Source organism: Oncorhynchus kisutch, linkage group LG11, assembly GCF_002021735.2.
Source record: "Oncorhynchus kisutch isolate 150728-3 linkage group LG11, Okis_V2, whole genome shotgun sequence".
NCBI lineage: Eukaryota > Metazoa > Chordata > Actinopteri > Salmoniformes > Salmonidae > Oncorhynchus > Oncorhynchus kisutch.
The window spans coordinates 80,857,631-80,878,590 of NC_034184.2; the positions used below are offsets into that span (position 1 = coordinate 80,857,631).

A 20,960-nucleotide genomic window follows, 5' to 3' on the forward strand; every position below is an offset into this window, starting at 1 on the left:
CACTGAAGCATTCCTCCATGTACAGAAGAAACCTCCGACCCTTCTGTACCTGGTCATCCCCTGCTGGCCTCCTAGTTACACTGCTGCCACTAGGTACCTTCCCAAAAGTACTAGACTGTCTCCTTAAACCAATATAGATGAGACTAGTCTAGTCTGTCTCCTTAAACCAATATAGATGAGACTAGTCTCTCTCCTTAAACCAATATAGATGAGACTAGTCTGGTCTCTCTCCTTAAACCAATATAGATGGCACTAGTCTAGTCTCTCTCCTTAAACCAATATAGATGGTACTAGTCTAGTCTCTCCTTAACCAATATAGATGAGACTAGTCTCTCTCCTTAAACCAATATAGATGAGACTAGTCTGTCTCTCTCCTTAAACCAATATAGATGAGACTAGTCTAGTCTCTCTCCTTAAAACCAATATAGATGAGACTAGTCTAGTCTTCTCCTTAAAACAATATAGATGAGACTAGTCTAGTTCCCTCCTTAAACCAATTAAGATGGTACTAGTCTAGTCTCTCTCGTTAAACGAATATAGATGAGACTAGTCTAGTCTCTTCTCCTTAAACCCATATAGATGAGACTAGTCTAGTCTCTCCCTTAAACCAATATAGATGAGACTAGTCTAGTCTCTCTCCTTAAACCAATATAGATGAGACTAGTGTCTCTCCTTAAACCAATATAGATGGCACTAGTCTAGTCTCTTCTCCTTTAAACCAATATAGATGAGACTAGTCTCTCTCCTTAAACCATATAGATGAGACTAGTCTAGTCTCTCTCCTTAAACCAATATAGATGAGACTAGTCTAGTCTCTCTCCTTAAACCAATATAGATGAGACTAGTCTAGTCTCTCTCCTTAAACCAATATAGATGAGACTAGTCTAGTCTCTCGTCCTTTAAACCAATTTAGATGAGTACTAGTCTAGTCTCTCTCCTTAACCAATAATAGATGAGACTAGTCTAGTCTCTCTCGTCTTAAACCATATAATGAGACTAGTCGTAGGTTCCTGAAACCAATAGAGATGAGGACTAGTCTAGTTCCTCTCCTTAAACCAATATAGATGAGACTAGTCTAGTCTCTCTCCCTTAAACCAATATAGATGAGACTAGTCTAGTCTCTCTCCTTAAACAATATAGATGAGACTAGTCTACGTCTCCTCTCTTTAAACCAATATAGATGAGGCTATTCTAGTCGGTCTCCTTAAAAACCAATAATATGCATGTGTACTAAGAGAAGAGACGGGAGAGAGAGAGACATAGAGAGGACAGAGAGAGAGAGAGGACAGAGAGAGAGAAGTGACAAAGAGAGAGAGAGAGAGGACAGAGTGACAAAGAGAGAGAGAGAGAGACAGAGTGACAAAGAGAGAGAGAGTGACAAGAGAGAGAGACAGAGAGAGAGAGAGAGAGAGAGAGAGAGAGAGAGAGAGAGAGAGAGAGAGAGAGAGAGCGAGCGAGAGAGAGACAGAGAGAGAGAGAGAGATAGAGAGAGAGAGAGAGAGAGAGACGGCTGGGGATGAGATTACAATAGTGCTGCATAAAGACATCCTAACAGTACAGTACATGTATTATCTGCAAGTGATCCCGTATTTAATCTATGCCTGTTGCAACAGAGATAGTTCTATCATCATATTCTCTCTCCTATCATCATGCCTTGTCCTTACAGACTTCCTATCCTCCTCTAAGGATCAAATCAGAACACTGCTATTAGAATTGCTAATGCTGCTGCAGATAGGCGGATAACTGTTGAACACTTTGCATTGCAGAGAGGGAGAGTGTGTACGTGGGAGGCAGAAAAGGAGCGAAAGACAGACAAAGAGATAGGCAGGGGAAGAGAGAGAGGGAGGCAAGCACCAGGGAGAGAGAAGTAGAAAGCAAGGGGGGATTGAAAGAGAGGGATGAGGAGAGAGAGAAGACAACCAGTGATATAAATGAAGAGAACCAGTTAAACCAGCCATTCCCTTCCAATAGCAGTCTTTGTGCATTTTGGACAGTCGTTGGGGTGTTTCAGACAGTCACTAGGGCGTTTCAGACAGTCGTGGGGGCGTTTCAGACAGTCGTGGGGGCGTGTCAGACAGTCGTTGGGGCGTTTCAGAAAGTCATGGGGGCGTTTCAGACAGTCGTGGGGGCGTTTCAGACAGTCGCTGGGGCGTTTCAGACAGTCGCTGGGGCGTTTCAGACAGTCGTGGGGGCGTTTCAGACAGTCGTTGGGGCGTTTCAGACAGTCGTGGGGGCGTTTCAGACAGTCGTGGGGGCGTTCAGACAGTCGTGGGGGCGTTTCAGACAGTCGTTGGGGCGTTTCAGACAGTCGGTGGGGCGTTTCAGACAGTCGTTGGGGCGTTTCAGACAGTCGTTGGGGCGTTTCAGACAGTCGTTGGGGCGTTTTGGGGCGTTTCAGACAGTCGTTGGGGCGTTTCAGACAGTCGTTGGGGCGTTTCAGACAGTCGTTGGGGCGTTTTGGGGCGTTTCAGACAGTCGTCGGGGCTTTTCAGACAGTCGTTGGGGCGTTTTGGGTCGTTTTCAGACAGTCGCTGGGGCATTTCAGACAGTCGTGGGGGCATTTCAGACAGTCGTTGGGGCGTTTCAGACAGTCGTTGGGGCGTTTCAGAGAGTCATGGGGCGTTTTTGGACAGTCGTGGGGGAGTTTCGGACAGTCATAGGGGCGTTTCAGACAGTCGTAGGGGCGTTTCAGACAGTCGCGGGGGCGGTTTCAGACAGTCGCTGGGGCGTTTCAGATAGTCGTGGGGGAGTTTCAGACAGTCGTTGGGGCGTTTCAGATAGTCGTGGGGGCGTTTCAGACAGTCGCTGGGGCGTTTCAGACAGTCGTGGGGGCGTTTCAGGACAGTCGTTGGGGCGTTTTCAGACAGTCGTGGGGCGTTTCAGACAGTCGTGGGGGCGTTTCAGACAGTCGTGGGGGCGTTTCAGACAGTCGTGGGGGCGTTTCAGACAGTCGTGGGGGCGTTTCAGACAGTCGTGGGGGCGTTTCAGACAGTCGTGGGGGCGTTTCAGACAGTCGTGGGGGCGTTTCAGACAGTCGTGGGGGCGTTTCAGACAGTCGTGGGGGCGTTTCAGACAGTCGTGGGGGCGTTTCAGACAGTCGTGGGGGCGTTTTCAGACAGTCGGTGGGGCGTTTCAGACAGTCGGTGGGGCGTTTCAGACAGTCGGTGGGGCGTTTCAGACAGTCGTTGGGACGTTTCAGACAGTCGTTGGGGCGTTTTGGGGCGTTTCAGACAGTCGTTGGGGCGTTTCAGACAGTCGTTGGGGCGTTTCAGACAGTCGTTGGGGCGTTTTTTGGGGCGTTTCAGACAGTCGTCGGGGCTTTTCAGACAGTCGTTGGGGCGTTTTGGGTCGTTTCAGACAGTTGCGGGGGCGTTTCAGACAGTCGCTGGGGCGTTTCAGACAGTCGTTGGGGCGTTTCAGATAGTCGTGGGGGCGTTTCAGACAGTCGCTGGGGCGTTTCAGACAGTCGTGGGGGCGTTTCAGACAGTCGTTGGGGCGTTTCAGACAGTCGTGGGGGCGTTTCAGACAGTCGTGGGGGCGTTTCAGACAGTCGTGGGGGCGTTTCAGACAGTCGTGGGGGCGTTTCAGACAGTCGTGGGGGCGTTTCAGACAGTCGTGGGGGCGTTTCAGACAGTCGTTGGGGCGTTTCAGACAGTCGTGGGGGCGTTTCAGACAGTCGTGGGGGCGTTTCAGACAGTCGTTGGGGCGTTTCAGACAGTCGGTGGGGCGTTTCAGACAGTCGTTGGGGCGTTTCAGACAGTCGTTGGGGCGTTTTGGGGCGTTTCAGACAGTCGTTGGGGCGTTTCAGACAGTCGTTGGGGCGTTTCAGACAGTCGTTGGGGCGTTTTGGGGCGTTTCAGACAGTCGTCGGGGCTTTTCAGACAGTCGTTGGGGCGTTTTGGGTCGTTTCAGACAGTCGCTGGGGCATTTCAGACAGTCGTGGGGCATTTTCAGACAGTCGTTGGGGCGTTTCAGACAGTCGTTGGGGCGTTTCAGAGAGTCATGGGGGCGTTTTGGACAGTCGTGGGGGAGTTTCGGACAGTCATAGGGGCGTTTCAGACAGTCGTGGGGCGTTTCAGACAGTCGTTGGGGTGTTTCAGACAGTCGTTGGGGCGTTTCAGACAGTCGGGGGGGTGTTTCAGACAGTCGTAGGGGCGTTTCAGACAGTCGCGGGGGCGTTTCAGACAGTCGCGGGGGCGTTTCAGACAGTCGCTGGGGCGTTTCAGATAGTCGTGGGGGAGTTTCAGACAGTCGTTGGGGCGTTTCAGATAGTCGTGGGGGCGTTTCAGACAGTCGTTGAGGCTTTTTGGGGCGTTTCAGACAGTCGTTGGGGCATTATGGGGCGTTTCAGACAGTCGTGGGGGCGTTTCAGACAGTCGTGGGGGCGTTTTCAGACAGTCGTGGGGGCGTTTCAGACAGTCGCGGGGGCGTTTCAGACAGTCGCTGGGGCGTTTCAGATAGTCGTGGGGGAGTTTCAGACAGTCGTTGGGGCGTTTCAGATAGTCGTGGGGGCGTTTCAGACAGTCGTTGAGGCTTTTTGGGGCGTTTCAGACAGTCGTTGGGGCATTATGGGGCGTTTCAGACAGTCGTGGGGGCGTTTCAGACAGTCGTGGGGGCGTTTCAGACAGTCGTGGGGGCGTTTCAGACAGTCGTGGGGGGCGTTTCAGACAGTCGTGGGGGCGTTTTCAGACAGTCGTGGGGGCGTTTCAGACAGTCATTGAGGCTTTTCAGGCAGTCGATGGGGCGTTTCAGACAGTCGTGGGGGCGTTTCAGATAGTCGTGGGGGCGTTTCAGACAGTCATTGAGGCTTTTTCAGACAGTCGATGGGGCGTTTCAGATAGTCGTGGGGGCGTTTCAGACAGTCGATGGGGCGTTTCAGATAGTCGTGGGGGCGTTTCAGACAGTCATTGAGGCTTTTCAGGCAGTCGATGGGGCGTTTCAGACAGTCGTGGGGGCGTTTCAGATAGTCGTGGGGGCGTTTCAGACAGTCATTGAGGCTTTTCAGACAGTCGATGGGGCGTTTCAGATAGTCGTGGGGGCGTTTCAGACAGTCGATGGGGCGTTTCAGATAGTCGTGGGGGCGTTTCAGACAGTCGTGGGGGCGTTTCAGACAGTCGATGGGGCGTTTCAGATAGTCGTGGGGGCGTTTCAGACAGTCGATGGGGCGTTTCAGATAGTCGTGGGGGCGTTTCAGACAGTCGTGGGGGCGTTTCAGACAGTCGATGGGGCGTTTCAGATAGTCGTGGGGGCGTTTCAGACAGTCGTGGGGGCGTTTCAGATAGTCGTGGGGGCGTTTCAGACAGTCGTGGGGGCGTTTCAGACAGTCGTGGGGGCGTTTCAGACAGTCGTGGGGGCGTTTCAGACAGTCGATGGGGCGTTTCAGATAGTCGTGGGGACGTTTCAGACGTTGTTTTCTATATATTTACTGATTAAAGTTTCAAGTATATCAGAGAAAAGTAAAATAATAAAAGCTTTAATTGAAGATGAAACATGGTTTTGAGCTAACATATATGCTTTGCACATGTCACCAAAACATGGAATATTGAGCGAAATGTACCATCTCAAAATATTACATATGCCACTTTGTGTTCTTCATTATATTATACAGTAGTGTCAACCTGCCACTTTAGATGTGAACACTCAAACCTGGACTTACCTGTAAAGGTGCATTAATGCCGTGTGGAGCTAAGCTTTACTGTTGGGCTCAAATAAATGTATGGATTCTATTCATACAGTTACCCCTGCTACCTTACCTGCACCCATTTCATTTCATTTCCAAGCAAACCAAACTATTCATGAAGTTTCTAACATTTCCCCCCCTAGTGACAAAGTCTAATCGAAACAGAAACCTTCACACACACACAAATAAACAAATAAAGCAACTAATTTACTTCTGGTTCTCTGATGAACTGAATGAGAGAGGAAAAATAAATAAACATATTGCGAAGCAACAGAGCTGGATGGGACAAGAAGCAGTGATCCGTCATTATTCCAGGGTGCTTGTGGGTATTTACCACAACCCCACCATGACTCAGTCAATTGAGCATGCTGATTGCAAAATGATCACGGCACAGTGACACACAGGGGGCTAGTCCAACACTTTCCACTCACACCCAAATCAGACCATATTCAGTATTAATATAGTAACTGTACTGTTATCATGAGTGTACAAAACTGAGTGTACAAAACTTTAATAGATTCATAATATTGAGTTGCACCCCTCAATTAGTCGGGGAATGGACTCTACAAGGTGTCGAAAGAGTTCCACAGGGCCATGTTGACTCCAATGCCTTCCACAGTTGTGTCAAGTTGACTGGATATCCTTTGGGTGGTGGACCATTCTTGATACACACAGGAAACTGTTGAGCATGAAAAACCCAGCAGCGTTGCAGTTCTTGACACAAACCAGTGTGCCTAGCACCTACTACCATGCCCCGTTAAAAGGCACATAAATATTTGGTCTTTCCCATTCACTCTCTGAATGGCACACACACACACAATCCACGTCTCAATTGTCTCAAGGCTTAAACATCCTTCTTTAACCTGTCTCCTCCCCTTCATCTACACTGATTGAAGTGGATTTTACAGGTGACACCATGAAGGGATCATAGCTTTCAACTGGATTCACCTAGTCAGGGGTCTAGTCTGGCCCACAGAGGGTTAGTCTGGTCCACGGAGGGCTAGTCTGGTCCACGGAGGGCTAGTCTGGTCCACGGAGGGCTAGTCTGGTCCACAGGGGATCAGTCTGGTCCACAGGGGACGAGTCTGGTCCACAGGGGATTAGTCTGGTCCACAGGGGGTTAGTCTGGTCCACAGGGGATTAGTATGGTCCACAGGGGGCTAGTCTGGTCCGCAGGGGGTTAGTCTGGTCCACAGGGGGTTAGTCTGGTCCACAGGGGCTAGTCTGGTCCACAGGGGGTTAGTCTGGTCCACAGGGGCTAGTCTGGTCCACAGGGGCTAGTCTGGTCCACAGGGGATTAGTCTGGTCCACAGGGGGTTAGTCTGGTCCACAGGGGGTTAGTCTGGTCCACAGGGGGTTAGTCTGGTCCACAGGGGCTAGTCTGGTCCACAGGGGATTAGTCTGGTCCACAGGGGGCTAGTCTGGTCCACAGGTTCTCTCACATCCACTCACACCCAGGTCAGCACATACTCAGTTAAAGGAAAAATCCACCCTCCAAAAAATCCACCCAAAACCACACATTCCTTTAATTTACAGTGTTAAATAACACTAATATGTGAGAATAATATTTTTGGTGAATAAATGTTTCATTTTGGCTTCATATTAAAACTTCTTTGGGATCGGTTTCCCTTCCTCAGGACGGTTGAGGCTAAGGTAGGCTAATGCGATTAGCATGAGGTTGTAAGTAACAAGAACATTTCCCAGGACATTGTAACGCTCGTCGTCGTAAGGAAGAGTGGACCAAAGCGCAGCATGGAAAGTGTTCATGATCTTTATTGTCAAGAATCACTCAAACAAAATTAACAAATACAAAAAACAAAAGCGAACAGTTCCGTCAGGCACAGATATGAACCTCTCTAGGGTAGGGGGCAGCATTCGGAATTTTGGATGAAAAGCATGCCCAAATAAAATGGCCTTCTACTCAGGCCCAGTAGATATGTCCTGCATATAACTGGTAGATTTGGATAGAAAACACTCTAAAGTTTTCAAAACTGTTAAAATAGTGTCTGTGAGTATAACAGAACTGATTTAGCAGGCAAACACCCGAGAAAAATCCATTCAGGAAGTAGTATTTGTTTCTGTAGTTTTCTATTCAATGCCATTAGAGTATCCATTGATTTAGGACCCCACTTGCAGTTCCAATGCCTTCCACTAGATGTCAACAGTCTTCGGGCTTGTATTCTTATAAATGAGGGAGTAAGACCAGTCTGAACGAGTGGACCCTAATGTGACACAGATTTTTTTCAGGCGCATGTGCATTTCTTGTTTACCTTTTATATTAACGACGTTATTGTCCGGTTGAAATATTATAGATCATTTAGGCTAAAAAACAACCTGAGGATTGAATAAAAACATCGTTTGACATGTTTCTATGAACTTCACGGATACAATTTGGATTTTTTTGTCTGATTGTTTTGACTGAGTTTGAGCCTGTGGATTACTGAAGAAAACACGCTAACAAAATGGAGGCTTTTGGATATAAAGAGACTTCATCGAACAAAAGGAACATTTATTGTTGAGTAAATGAATGACGACTGATTGCCACCATATGAAGATCAATGTGCCTCACAGAGTGGAGTCTGACATTCGCAACTTTTCTCCTATACTTTTCAGGAGATGGGAAACCTTGCCCATGCTACGTCAGTGGGCAACGCAGTGCATTCTGGGTGATTCTGGGACAAGCAGCACTCTCTTTCAAGGAATGAATTGGAGTATATTGGGCGCTACCTAAAAAAAAACATTAGCACGAATTTCGTCAACAAGAACTAGAACATTACACATTTTTCCCGAGTTATGAGATAACTAACTTGCTATCTGTAATATCGTACAGCTTTGGAATCGTGACATTGGGCACGTTTCTTGACATTTACACCGACTTTGAGAAAGGATTGCGTGACAATTAGCTTAGCAACCGCGTGACACAGCAAGACAAAGTGAACGCGATTGGTCGACAGTCTGCTGGGTAGAGCATTATACCCAGGGGAATTGATAGAATATCACTCAGAGATACACAAAAAAAACGATAAAAAAATCTAAATGGGTGAACCTTTCCTTTAATCTACAGTATTAATATAGTCATAATCATGTAATTAAATGGTTATCATTGGCTTGCTATATTATATGATCATTATGGGCCCACTGAAACACAAGGGGCTGGTGTGTTCCATTTATTCCATCTCACATATCTCACCTCGTTACCCATTACAATACGGTTATTTCACTGCTTTATCACATTAGAGATTTATCAACTGCAATGTGAGACCCAGGGAATCTGGTCCAAATGTGCCAATACTCTACTGAAACATTGTGTGTTTGCTTGTATGTGTACGTATGTTTGTGTAGATATGTTTGTGTAGATATGTGTGTGTAGATATGCGTGTGTAGATATGCGTGTGTAGATATGTGTGTGTAGATATGTGTGTGTAAATATGCGTAGATATGCATGTGTAGTTATGCGTGTGTAATTATCAAATCAAATTAAATTACATTTTATGCGTAGATATGCATGTGTAGATATGCATGTGTAGATATGCGTGTGTAGATATGCGTGTGTTGATATGCGTGTGTAGATATGCGTAGATATGCATGTGTAGATATGCGTGTGTAGATATGCGTGTGTGTACATGCGTTTTCACATAATATTTTCTGTTGAGCTGTCTAGCTGAGCTCTGCTGTGAGTACCTTGGTAGCTTGTGTGTACCTAGGTAGCTTGTACTTACTTTGGGAGTTTTTACGTACCTTGGTAGTAAACTTCAGTTAGTGCTAAACACGGCTGCTAGAATCTTGACTAGAACCAAAACATTTTATCAGTGCTAGCCTCTCTACACTGGTTTTTTGTTAAGGCTAGGGCTGAAATCAAGCTTTTACTACTAAGCTACAAAGCATTACATGGGCTTGCTCCTACCTATCTTCCAAATAAGATCCTGCCGTACATACCTACACATTCGCTACGGTCACAAGACGCAGGCCTCCTTACTGTCAACACCGGACGTGCTACCTGTCGCAGACATTCAACTCTCTAGAGACAGCAGGAGCAGTAGAGCTACTCTGAATGATCGGAAAAGCCAACTGACATTTACTCCTGAGGTGCTGACTTGCTGCACCCTCTACAACCACTGTGATTATTATTATTTGACCCTGCTGGTAATTTATGAATATTTGAACATCTTGGCCATGTCCTGTTATAATCTCCACCCGGCACAGCCAGAAGAGGACTGGCTACCCCTCAGAGCCTGGTTCCTCTCTAGGTTTCTTCAACACTTTGTTGCTTTTATGAATTTTGTCTTGCTGCTTTTTGTTTTATGCTGCTCTGTCTGTATGCTACGTCTTGCTTGTTCTATGTTGCTCTGTCTGTATGCTATGTCTTGCTTGTCCTATGTTGCTATGTCTGTATGCTATGTCTTGCTTGTTCTATGTTGCTCTGTCTGTATGCTACGTCTTGCTTGTCCTATGTTGCTCTGTCTGTATGCTATGTCTTGCTTGTCCTATGTTGCTCTGTCTGTATGCTATGTCTTGCTTGTCCTATGTTGCTATGTCTTGCTTGTCCTATGTTGCTATGTCTTGCTTGTCCTATGTTGCTCTGTCTGTATGCTATGTCTTGCTTGTTCTATGTTGCTCTGTCTGTATGCTATGTCTTGCTTGTCCTATGTTGCTATGTCTGTATGCTATGTCTTGCTTGTTCTATGTTGCTCTGTCTGTATGCTATGTCTTGCTTGTTCTATGTTGCTCTGTCTGTATGCTATGTCTTGCTTGTCCTATGTTGCTATGTCTTGCTTGTCCTATGTTGCTATGTCTTGCTTGTCCTATGTTGCTATGTCTTGCTTGTCCTATGTTGCTCTGTCTGTATGCTATGTCTTGCTTGTCCTATGTTGCTATGTCTTGCTTGTCCTATGTTGCTCTGTCTGTATGCTATGTCTTGCTTGCCCTATGTTGCTATGTCTTGCTTGTCCTATGTTGCTCTGTCTGTATGCTATGTCTTGCTTGTCCTATGTTGCTATGTCTTGCTTGTCCTATGTTGCTCTGTCTGTATGCTATGTCTTGCTTGCCCTATGTTGCTATGTCTTGCTTGTCCTATGTTGCTCTGTCTGTATGCTATGTCTTGCTTGTCCTATGTTGCTATGTCTTGCTTGTCCTATGTTGCTCTGTCTGTATGCTATGTCTTGCTTGCCCTATGTTGCTATGTCTTGCTTGTCCTATGTTGCTCTGTCTGTATGCTATGTCTTGCTTGCCCTATGTTGCTATGTCTTGCTTGTCCTATGTTGCTCTGTCTGTATGCTATGTCTTGCTTGTCCTATGTTGCTCTGTCTGTATGCTATGTCTTGCTTGTCCTATGTTGCTCTGTCTTGCTTGTTCTATGTTGCTGTGTCTTGCTTGTCCTATGTTGCTATTGTCTATATTGTAATTGTTTTTAATAACCTGCCCAGGGACTGCGGTTGAAAATGAGCCGGTTGGCTAAAACCGGCACTTTTACTGAAATGTTGATTAATGTGCACTGTCCCTGTAAAAATAAAAATAAACTCAAACTCAAACTCAATATAATTTCTAAGCAAACAGCTGGAGGCAGGGCTTTCTCCTATAGAGCTAAATTTTTATGGAATGGTCTGCCTATCCACATGAGAGACGCAGACTCGGTCTCAACCTTTAAGTCTTTATTGAAGACTCATCTCTTAACTCTTAAGTAGGTCATATGATTGAGTGTAGTCTGCCCAGGAGTGTAAAGGTGAACGGAAAGGCACTGGAGCAACGAACCGCCCTTGCTGTCTCTGCCTGGCCGGTTCCCCTCTCTCCACTGGGATTCTCTGCCTCTAACCCTATTACAGGGGCTGAGTCACTGGCTTACTGGGGCTCTTCCATGCCGTCCCTTGGAGGGGTGTGTCACTTGAGTGGGTTGAGTCACTGACATGATCTTCCTGTCCAGGTTGGCGCCCCCCCTTGGGTTCGTGCCATGGGGGAGATCTTCGTGGGCTATACTCGGCCTTGTCTCAGGATAGTAAGTTGGTGGTTGAAGATATCCCTCTAGTGTTGTGGGGGCTGTGCTTTGGCAAAGTGGGTGGGGTTTTATCCTGGCTGTTTATCCCTGTCCGGGGCTATCGTTGGAAGGGGCCAGTGTCTCCCGACCCATCCTGTCTCAGCCTCCAGTATTTATGCTGCAATAGTTTATGTGTCGGGGGGCTAGGGTCAGTCTGTTATATCTGGAGTATATCTCCTATCTTATCCGGTGTCCTGTGTGAATTTAAGTATGCTCTCTCTCTAATTCTCTCTCTCTCTCTGTCTCTTTCTCTCGGAGGACCTGAGCCATAGGACCATGCCTCGGGACTACCTGGCCTGATGACTCCTTGCTGTCCGAAGTCCAACTGGAGGTGCTGCTGCTCCAGTTTCAACTGTTCTGCCTGTGGCTATGGAACCCTGACCTGTTCACCGGACGTGCTACCTGTCCCAGACATTCAACTCTCTAGAGACAGCAGGAGCGGTAGAGCTACTCTGAATGATCGGAAAAGCCAACTGACATTTACTCCTGAGGTGCTGACTTGCTGCACCCTCTACAACCACTGTGATTATTATTATTTGACCCTGCTGGTAATTTATGAACATTTGAACATCTTGGCCATGTCCTGTTATAATCTCCACCCGGCACAGCCAGAAGAGGACTGGCTACCCCACATAGCCTGGTTCCTCTCTAGGTTTCTTCCTAGGTTCCGGCCTTTCTAGGGAGTTTTTCCTAGCCACCGTGCGTCTACACCTGCATTGCTTGCTGTTTGGGGTTTTAGGCTGGGTTTCTGTACAGCACATTGGGACATCAGCTGATGTAAGAAGGGCTTCATAAATACATTTGATTTGACTAGCTTGTGCGTACCTTGGTAGCTGTAGATGTCTCCAACACTGTTCTGGCGCATTATGTGATGCCAGTAGGCACTGCGAGGCAGGGAGATGGACTTGGTTAACGTTGTCTGGTTGGAGTGTGTCTGAAACAGAGACAACAACATCTTCCTCAGTACGTGGGCGCGTGTCCAAAATGGCACCCAATTTTCAAGAAAGTGTACAGACTCTGGTCAAAAGTAGTGCACTATATAGGGAATAGGGTGCAATTTGGGATCAGGGTGTAGTCACCTCAAGGGACAGTTACAGAGGCACAAATATCTTAGCCCCCCCAAAAATGCTAACCTCCCCTGTTATTGTAATGGTGAGAGGTTAGCATGTCTGGGGATATGATATTTGGGCATCTGTAACGTTCTCACTCATCATTATTCACGATTCATACGGGACAATCCGTAATCATGGTAGCATCCACATTAATGTAGACGTGTTTAGAAACATATTCTATTGTGATTTACACAATAAAAGTGACTCTAAAAGGACACAATACCTGATTTACCATTCATTTCTGTTAGGCACCAAATAATCTCAAACACAAGCAAAACAAACATCAAATGCATCCAGCAAGTCTGTAGAGTCACAAGCTTAATGTAATCATTGCATGCTAAGAATATGGGACAAAATACACAACTTTTGAATACTTTAATACACATATAAGTGAATTTGTCTCTATACTCTTGGTCTCATATAATGGGGGGACTATGTACAAAAAGTGCTGTAATATATAGGCTGGATATATAGGCTGTAATATATAGGCTGGATATATAGGCTGGATATATAGGCTGTAATATATAGGCTGGATATATAGGCTGTAATATATAGGCTGTAATATATAGGCTGGATATATAGGCTGGATATATAGGCTGTAATATATAGGCTGGATATATAGGCTGGATATATAGGCTGTAATATATAGGCTGTAATATATAGGCTGGATATATAGGCTGGATATATAGGCTGGATATATAGGCTGTAATATATAGGCTGGATATATAGGCTGTAATATATAGGCTGGATATATAGGCTGTAATATATAGGCTGGATATATAGGCTGGATATATAGGCTGTAATATATAGGCTGGATATATAGGCTGGATATATAGGCTGGATATATAGGCTGTAATATATAGGCTGGATATATAGGCTGGATATATAGGCTGGATATATAGGCTGGATATATAGGCTGGATATATAGGCTGTAATATATAGGCTGGATATATAGGCTGGATATATAGGCTGGATATATAGGCTGGATATATAGGCTGGATATATAGGCTGGATATATAGGCTGGATATATAGGCTGTAATATATAGGCTGGATATATAGGCTGGATATATAGGCTGGATATATAGGCTGGATATATAGGCTGGATATATAGGCTGTAATATATAGGCTGGATATATAGGCTGGATATATAGGCTGGATATATAGGCTGGATATATAGGCTGGATATATAGGCTGGATATATAGGCTGTAATATATAGGCTGTAATATATAGGCTGTAATATATAGGCTGGATATATAGGCTGTAATATATAGGCTGGATATATAGGCTGGATATATAGGCTGTAATATATAGGCTGTAATATATAGGCTGTAATATATAGGCTGGATATATAGGCTGGATATATAGGCTGGATATATAGGCTGTAATATATAGGCTGTAATATATAGGCTGGATATATAGGCTGGATATATAGGCTGGATATATAGGCTGGATATATAGGCTGTAATATATAGGCTGAATATTATATAGGCTGTAATATATAGGCTGTAATATATAGGCTGGATATATAGGCTGGATATATAGGCTGGATATATAGGCTGTAATATATAGGCTGGATATATAGGCTGGATATATAGGCTGTAATATATAGGCTGGATATATAGGCTGTAATATATAGGCTGGATATATAGGCTGGATATATAGGCTGGATATATAGGCTGGATATATAGGCTGTAATATATAGGCTGGATATATAGGCTGGATATATAGGCTGGATATATAGGCTGCAATATATAGGCTGTAATATATAGGCTGGATATATAGGCTGTAATATATAGGCTGTAATATATAGGCTGTAATATATAGGCTGGATATATAGGCTGGATATATAGGCTGTAATATATAGGCTGTAATATATAGGCTGTAATATATAGGCTGGATATATAGGCTGTAATATATAGGCTGTAATATATAGGCTGTAATATATAGGCTGGATATATAGGCTGGATATATAGGCTGGATATATAGGCTGTAATATATAGGCTGGATATATAGGCTGTAATGTATAGGCTGTAATGTATAGGCATTGTATCAGTTCAAATCCAAAGTGCTGGAGAACAACAGAATTAAACTACAACAAATGTCACTGTCTAAATACTTTTGGAACTGTGTGTGTGTGTGTGTGTGTGTAGTGTGTGTGTGTGTGTGTGTGTGTGTGTGTGTGTGTGTGTGTGTGTGTGTGTGTGTGTGTGTGTGTGTGTGTGTGTGTGTGTGTGTGTGTGTGTGTGTGTGTGTGCGCGTGTGCGCGTGTGCGCGTGTGCGCGTGTGCGTGTGTGTGTGTGTGCATGTGCGTGTGTGTGTGTTTCTTTCTTTCTCTATTTATTTTTCTTTCTTTCTCTCTCTCGGAGGACCTGAGCCATAGGACCATGTCTCAGGACTACCTGGCCTGATGACTCCTTGCTGTCTCCAGTCCACCTGGCCGTGCTGCTGCTCCAGTTTCAACTGTTCTGCCTGTGATTATTATTATTTGACCCTGCTGGTCATCTATGAACATTTGAACATCTTGGCCATGTTCTGTTATAATCTCTACCCGGTAGAGCCAGAAGAGGACTGGCCACCCCTCATAGCCTGGTTCCTCTCTACTTTTCTTCCTAGGTTTTGGCCTGTCTAGGGAGTTTTTCCTAGCCACCGTGCTGCTACACCTGCATTGCTTGGTGTTTGGGGTTTTAGGCTGGGTTTCTGCACAGCACTTTGAGATATCAGCTGATGTAAGAAGGGCTTTATAAATACATTTGATTTGATTTGTGTGTGTTGTGTGTGTGTGTGTGTGTTATGTATGCTAATGTATGCTAAATTGTAATTATTCGCCTACCTCCTCATGCCTTTTGCACACAATGTATATAGATTCTTTTTTTTCCTACTGTGTTATTGACTTGTTTATTGTTTATTCCATGTGTAACTCTGTGTTGTCTGTTCACACTGCTATGCTTTATCTTGGCCAGGTCGCAGTTGTAAATGAGAACTTGTTCTCAACTAGCCTACCTGGTTAAATAAAGGTGAAATAAAAATAAAATAAAATACAAATATAAGTGTGTGTGTGTTAGTGTATTGTTCGTGTGTTGTGTGTGCATTGTGTGTTTTGTGTGTGTAGTGTGTGTGTGTGTGTGTATTGCGTGTGTGTGTGTGTATTGTGTGTGTCTGTTGTGTGTGTGTGTAGTGTGTGTGTGTGTGTGTATTGCGTGTGTGTGTGTATTGTGTGTGTCTGTTGTGTGTGTGTGTAGTGTGTGTGTCTGTTGTGTGTGTGTGTGTAGTGTGTGTTACCTGTGAAGTCTTCTCCTCCATCATCCTCTCATGTTGCTGTGCGATGGACAGGGTGGCTGAGTGGACTCTCTGGTACATCATCTCTCCCTCCCGCGTCTGGAATGTAAACAGACCCTCCCCTGTGTCACACATCCTAGAGAGAGAGGGGGCGAGGGAGAGAGAGAGAGAGAGAGAGAGAGAGCGATGGGGAGGGAGAGAGATGGAGAGAGATGGGGAGAGAGATGGGGGAGAGAGCGAGAGAGGGAGAGAGATGGGAAAGAGAGCGAGAGAGGAAGAGAGATGAGGAAGAGAGCGAGAGATGGGGAAGAGAGAAGGGGGAGAGAGAAGTTGAAGAGAGAAGGGGGAGAGAGCGAGAGAGAGACAGGGAAGAGAGATGTGGAAGAGAGAGTGAGAGAGAGAGAAAGAGAGAGAGAGAGATGGGGAAGAGGGAGTGAGAGAAAGAGAGAGAGAGATGGCGAAGAGAGAGCGAGAGAGAGAGATGGGGAATAGAGAGCGAGAGAGAGAGAGGTGGGGAAGAGAGAGCGAGTGAGAGATGGAGAAGAGAGAAGGGGGAGAGAGAGAATTCAACATACCAGGTGGGATCTGGATAAAAATACTTGAATCAGTCATAGAGCCCATTGCCCTTTATGGTTGTGAGGTCTGGGGTCCGCTCACCAACCAAGATTTCACAAAATGGGACAAACACCAAATTGAGACTCTGCATGCAGAATTCAGCAAAAATATCCTCTGTGTATAACATAGAACACCATACAATGCATGCAGGGCAGAATTAGGCCGATACCCATTAATTATCAAAATCCTGAAAATAACCGTTAAATTCTACAACCACCTAAAATGAAGCGAATCCCAAACCTTCCATAACAAAGCCATCACCTACAGAGAGATGAACCTGGAGAAGAGTCCCCTAAGCAAGCTGGTCCTGGGGCTCTGTTCACAAACACAAACAGAGCCCCAGGATAGCAGCACAATTAGACCCAAGCAAATCATGAGAAAACAAAAATATAATTACTTGACATATTGGAAAGAATTAACAAAAAAACTGAGCAAACTAGAATGCTATTTGGCCCTAAACAGAGAGTACACTGTGGCAGAATTCCTGACCACTGTGACTGACCCAAACTTAAGGAAAGCTTTGACTATGTACAGACTCAGTGAGCATAGCCTTGCTATTGAGAAAGGCCACCGTAGGCAGACATGGCTCTCAAGAGAAGACAGGCTATGTGCACACTGCCCACAAAATGAGGTGGAAACTGAGCTGCACTTCCTAACCTCCTGCCCAGTGTATGACCATATTAGAGAGACATATTTCCCTCAGATTACACAGATCAACAAAGAATTCGAAAACAAACCCAATTTTGATTAACTCCCATATCTACTGGGTGAAATACCACAGTGTGCCATCACAGCAGCAAGATTTGTGACCTGTTGCCACAAGAAAAGGGCAACCAGTGAAGAACAAACACTATTGTAAATACAACCCATATTTATGCTTATTTATTTTCCCTTGTGTACTTTAACCATTTGTACATTGTTACAACACTGTATATATATATATATAATATGACACTTGTAATGTCTTTATTGTTTTGAAACTTCTGTATGTGTAATGTTTACTGTTAATTTTTATTGTTTATTTCACTTTTGTATATTATCTACCTCACTTGCTTTGGCAATGTTAACACATGTTTCCCATGCCAATAAAGCCCCTTGAATTGAATTGAGAGAGAGATGGAGTGAGAAGGGGGAGAGAAAGAGAGGGAGAGAAAGAGACGGAGAGAAAGAGAGATGGAGTGAGAAGGGGGAGAGAAAGAGAGGGAGAGAAAGAGAGATAGAGTGAGAAGGGGGAGAGAAAGAGAGGGAGAGAAAGAGATGGAGTGAGAAGGGGGAGAGAAAGAGAGGGAGAGAAAGAGAGGGAGAGAAAGAGAGATTGAGTGAGAAGGGGGAGAGAAAGAGAGGGAGAGAAAGAGAGATGGAGAGAGAAGGGGGGGAAAGAGAGGGAGAGAAAGAGAGATAGAGTGAGAAGGGGGAGAGAAAGAGAGGGAGAGAAAGAGAGGGAGAGAAAGAGAGATTGAGTGAGAAGGGGGAGAGAAAGAGAGGGAGAGAAAGAGAGATGGAGTGAGAAGGGGGGGAGAAAGAGGGAGGAGGGAGTGAGTTTTCTTACAGATACATCATCACTAACACATAGGTTAGAACACAGAGAAACAATGAGATCCAGATACACTGTATGCAGGCAGGAGCTGTCTTATCGGCTGCTATCTGAATAGACAATCGGACAATTTATTTATTTATTTTTATTATTATTATTATTATTATTATGTTTTCTTCTTGGGCCTCTATAACTATATCTATTGTTTTTATTTTTGTTGTTGTGTGATTTGGATTAATCCCCTCTACCACACGGAACCCCACTAATCTACTGACGGAACGCAAGAGGTGGCTAATAACAGACCTCCATCCTATGCTAGCTTGCTACCGATGGCCGGGCTAGCTGTCTAAATCGCAGTGACCCCCAACCAACCTCTCCACTCACCGGACCCTTTTGATCACTCGACTAAGCATGCCTCTCCTTAATGTCAATATGCCTTGTCCATTGCTTTTCTGGTTAGTATTTATTGGCTTACTTCACTGTAGAGCCTCTAGTCTTACTCACTATACCTTATCCAACCTATTAGTTCCACCACCCACACATGCAATGACATCTCCTGGTTTCAATGATGTTTCTAGAGACAATATCTCTCTCTTCATCACTCAATACCTAGGTTTACCTCCACTGTATTCACATCCTACCATACCTTTGTCTGTACATTATACCTTGATGCTATTTTATCGCCCCCAGAAACCTCCTTTTACTCTCTGTTCCAGACGTTCTAGACGACCAATTCTTATTGCTTTTAGCCACACCCTTATTCTACTCCTCCTATGTTCCTCTGGCGATGTAGAGGTGAATCCAGGCCCTGCAGTGCCTAGCTCCACTCCTATTCCCCAGGCGCTCTCTTTTGACGACTTCTGTAACCGTAATAGCCTTGGTTTCATGCATGTTAACATTAGAAGCCTCCTCCCTACGTTTGTTCTATTCACTGCTTTAGCACACTCTGCCAACCCGGATGTTCTAGCTATGTCTGAATCCTGGCTTAGGAAGACCACCAAAAATTCTGAAATTTTAGTTCCAAACTACAACATTTTCAGACAAGATAGAACTGCCAAAGGGGGCGGTGTTGCAATCTACTGCAAAGATAGCCTGCAGAGTTCTGTCCTACTATCCAGGTCTGTACCCAAACAATTTGAACTTCTACTTTTAAAAATCAACCTCTCTAAAAACAAGTATCTCACCGTTGCCGCCTGCTATAGACCACCCTCTGCCCCCAGCTGTGCTCTGGACACCATATGTGAACTGATTGCCCCCCATCTATCTTCAGAGCTCGTGCTGCTAGGCGACCTAAACTGGAACATGCTTAACACCCCAGCCATCCTACAATCTAAACTTGATGCCCTCAATCTCACACAAATTATCAATGAACCTGCCAGGTACCTCCCAAAAGCCTGATCCACCTCTACGCAGACGACACCATTCTGTATACTTCTGGCCCTTCTTTGGACACTGTGTTAACAACCCTCCAGGCAAGCTTCAATGCCATACAACTCTCGTTCCGTGGCCTCCAATTAAATACAAGTAAAACTAAATGCATGCCCTTCAACCGATCGCTACCTGCACCTACCCGCCTGTCCAACATCACGACTCTGGACGGCTCTGACTTAGAATACGTGGACAACTACAAATACTTAGGTGTCTGGTTAGACTGTAAACTCTCCTTCCAGACCCATATCAAACATCTCCAATCCAAAGTTAAATCTAGAATTGGCTTCCTATTTCGCAACAAAGCATCCTTCACTCATGCTGCCAAACATACCCTTGTAAAACTGACCATCCTACCAATCCTCGACTTTGGCGATGTTATTTACAAAATAGCCTCCAATACCCTACTCAACAAATTGGATGCAGTCTATCACAGTGCAATCTGTTTTGTCACCAAAGCCCCATATACTACCCACCATTGCGACCTGTACGCTCTCGTTGGCTGGCCCTCGCTTCATACTCGTCGCCAAACCCACTGGCTCCATGTCATCTACAAGACCCTGCTAGGTAAAGTCCCCCCTTATCTCAGCTCGCTGGTCACCATAGCATCTCCCACCTGTAGCACACGCTCCAGCAGGTATATCTCTCTAGTTACCCCCAAAACCAATTATTTCTTTGGCCGCCTCTCCTTCCAGTTCTCTGCTGCCAATGACTGGAACGAACTACAGAAATCTCTGAAACTGGAAACACTTATCTCCCTCACTAGCTTTAAGCACCAACTGTCAGAGCAGCTCACAGATTACTGCACCTGTACATAGCCCACCTATAATTTAGCCCAAACAACTACCTCCTTCCCTACTGTATTTAATCTATTTATTTATTTTGCTCCTTTGCACCCCATTATTTTTATTTCTACTTTGCACATTCTTCCATTGCAAATCTACCATTCCAGTGTTTTACTTGCTATATTGTATTTACTTTGCCACCATGGCCTTTTTTTGCCTTTACCTCCCTTCTCACCTCATTTGCTCACATCGTATATAGACTTGTTTCTACTGTATTATTGACTGTATGTTTGTTTTACTCCATGTGTAACTCTGTGTCGTTGTATCTGTCGAACTGCTTTGCTTTATCTTGGCCAGGTCGCAATTCTAAATGAGAACTTGTTCTCAACTTGCCTACCTGGTTAAATAAAGGTGTTCTCAACTAGCCTACCTGGTTAAATAAAGGTGTTCTCAACTAGCCTACCTGGTTAAATAAAGGTGAAATAAATAAATGAAATAAA

General features: G+C 45.1%; 1 protein-coding gene across 1 annotated transcript in view; it reads right to left on the reverse strand.

Moving 5' to 3' along the window:
• LOC109885930 (docking protein 6-like) overlaps positions 1-20,960 on the reverse strand; it is a 33,874-nt gene that overhangs the window by 11,566 nt on the left and 1,348 nt on the right. The window contains exons 2-3 of the mRNA XM_031836390.1: positions 16,102-16,234; positions 12,534-12,642 (exon numbers count right to left, since the gene is read on the reverse strand). Coding sequence (XP_031692250.1) covers positions 12,534-12,642; positions 16,102-16,234 — 242 coding nt within the window. The remainder of the gene's footprint in view (positions 1-12,533; positions 12,643-16,101; positions 16,235-20,960) is intronic.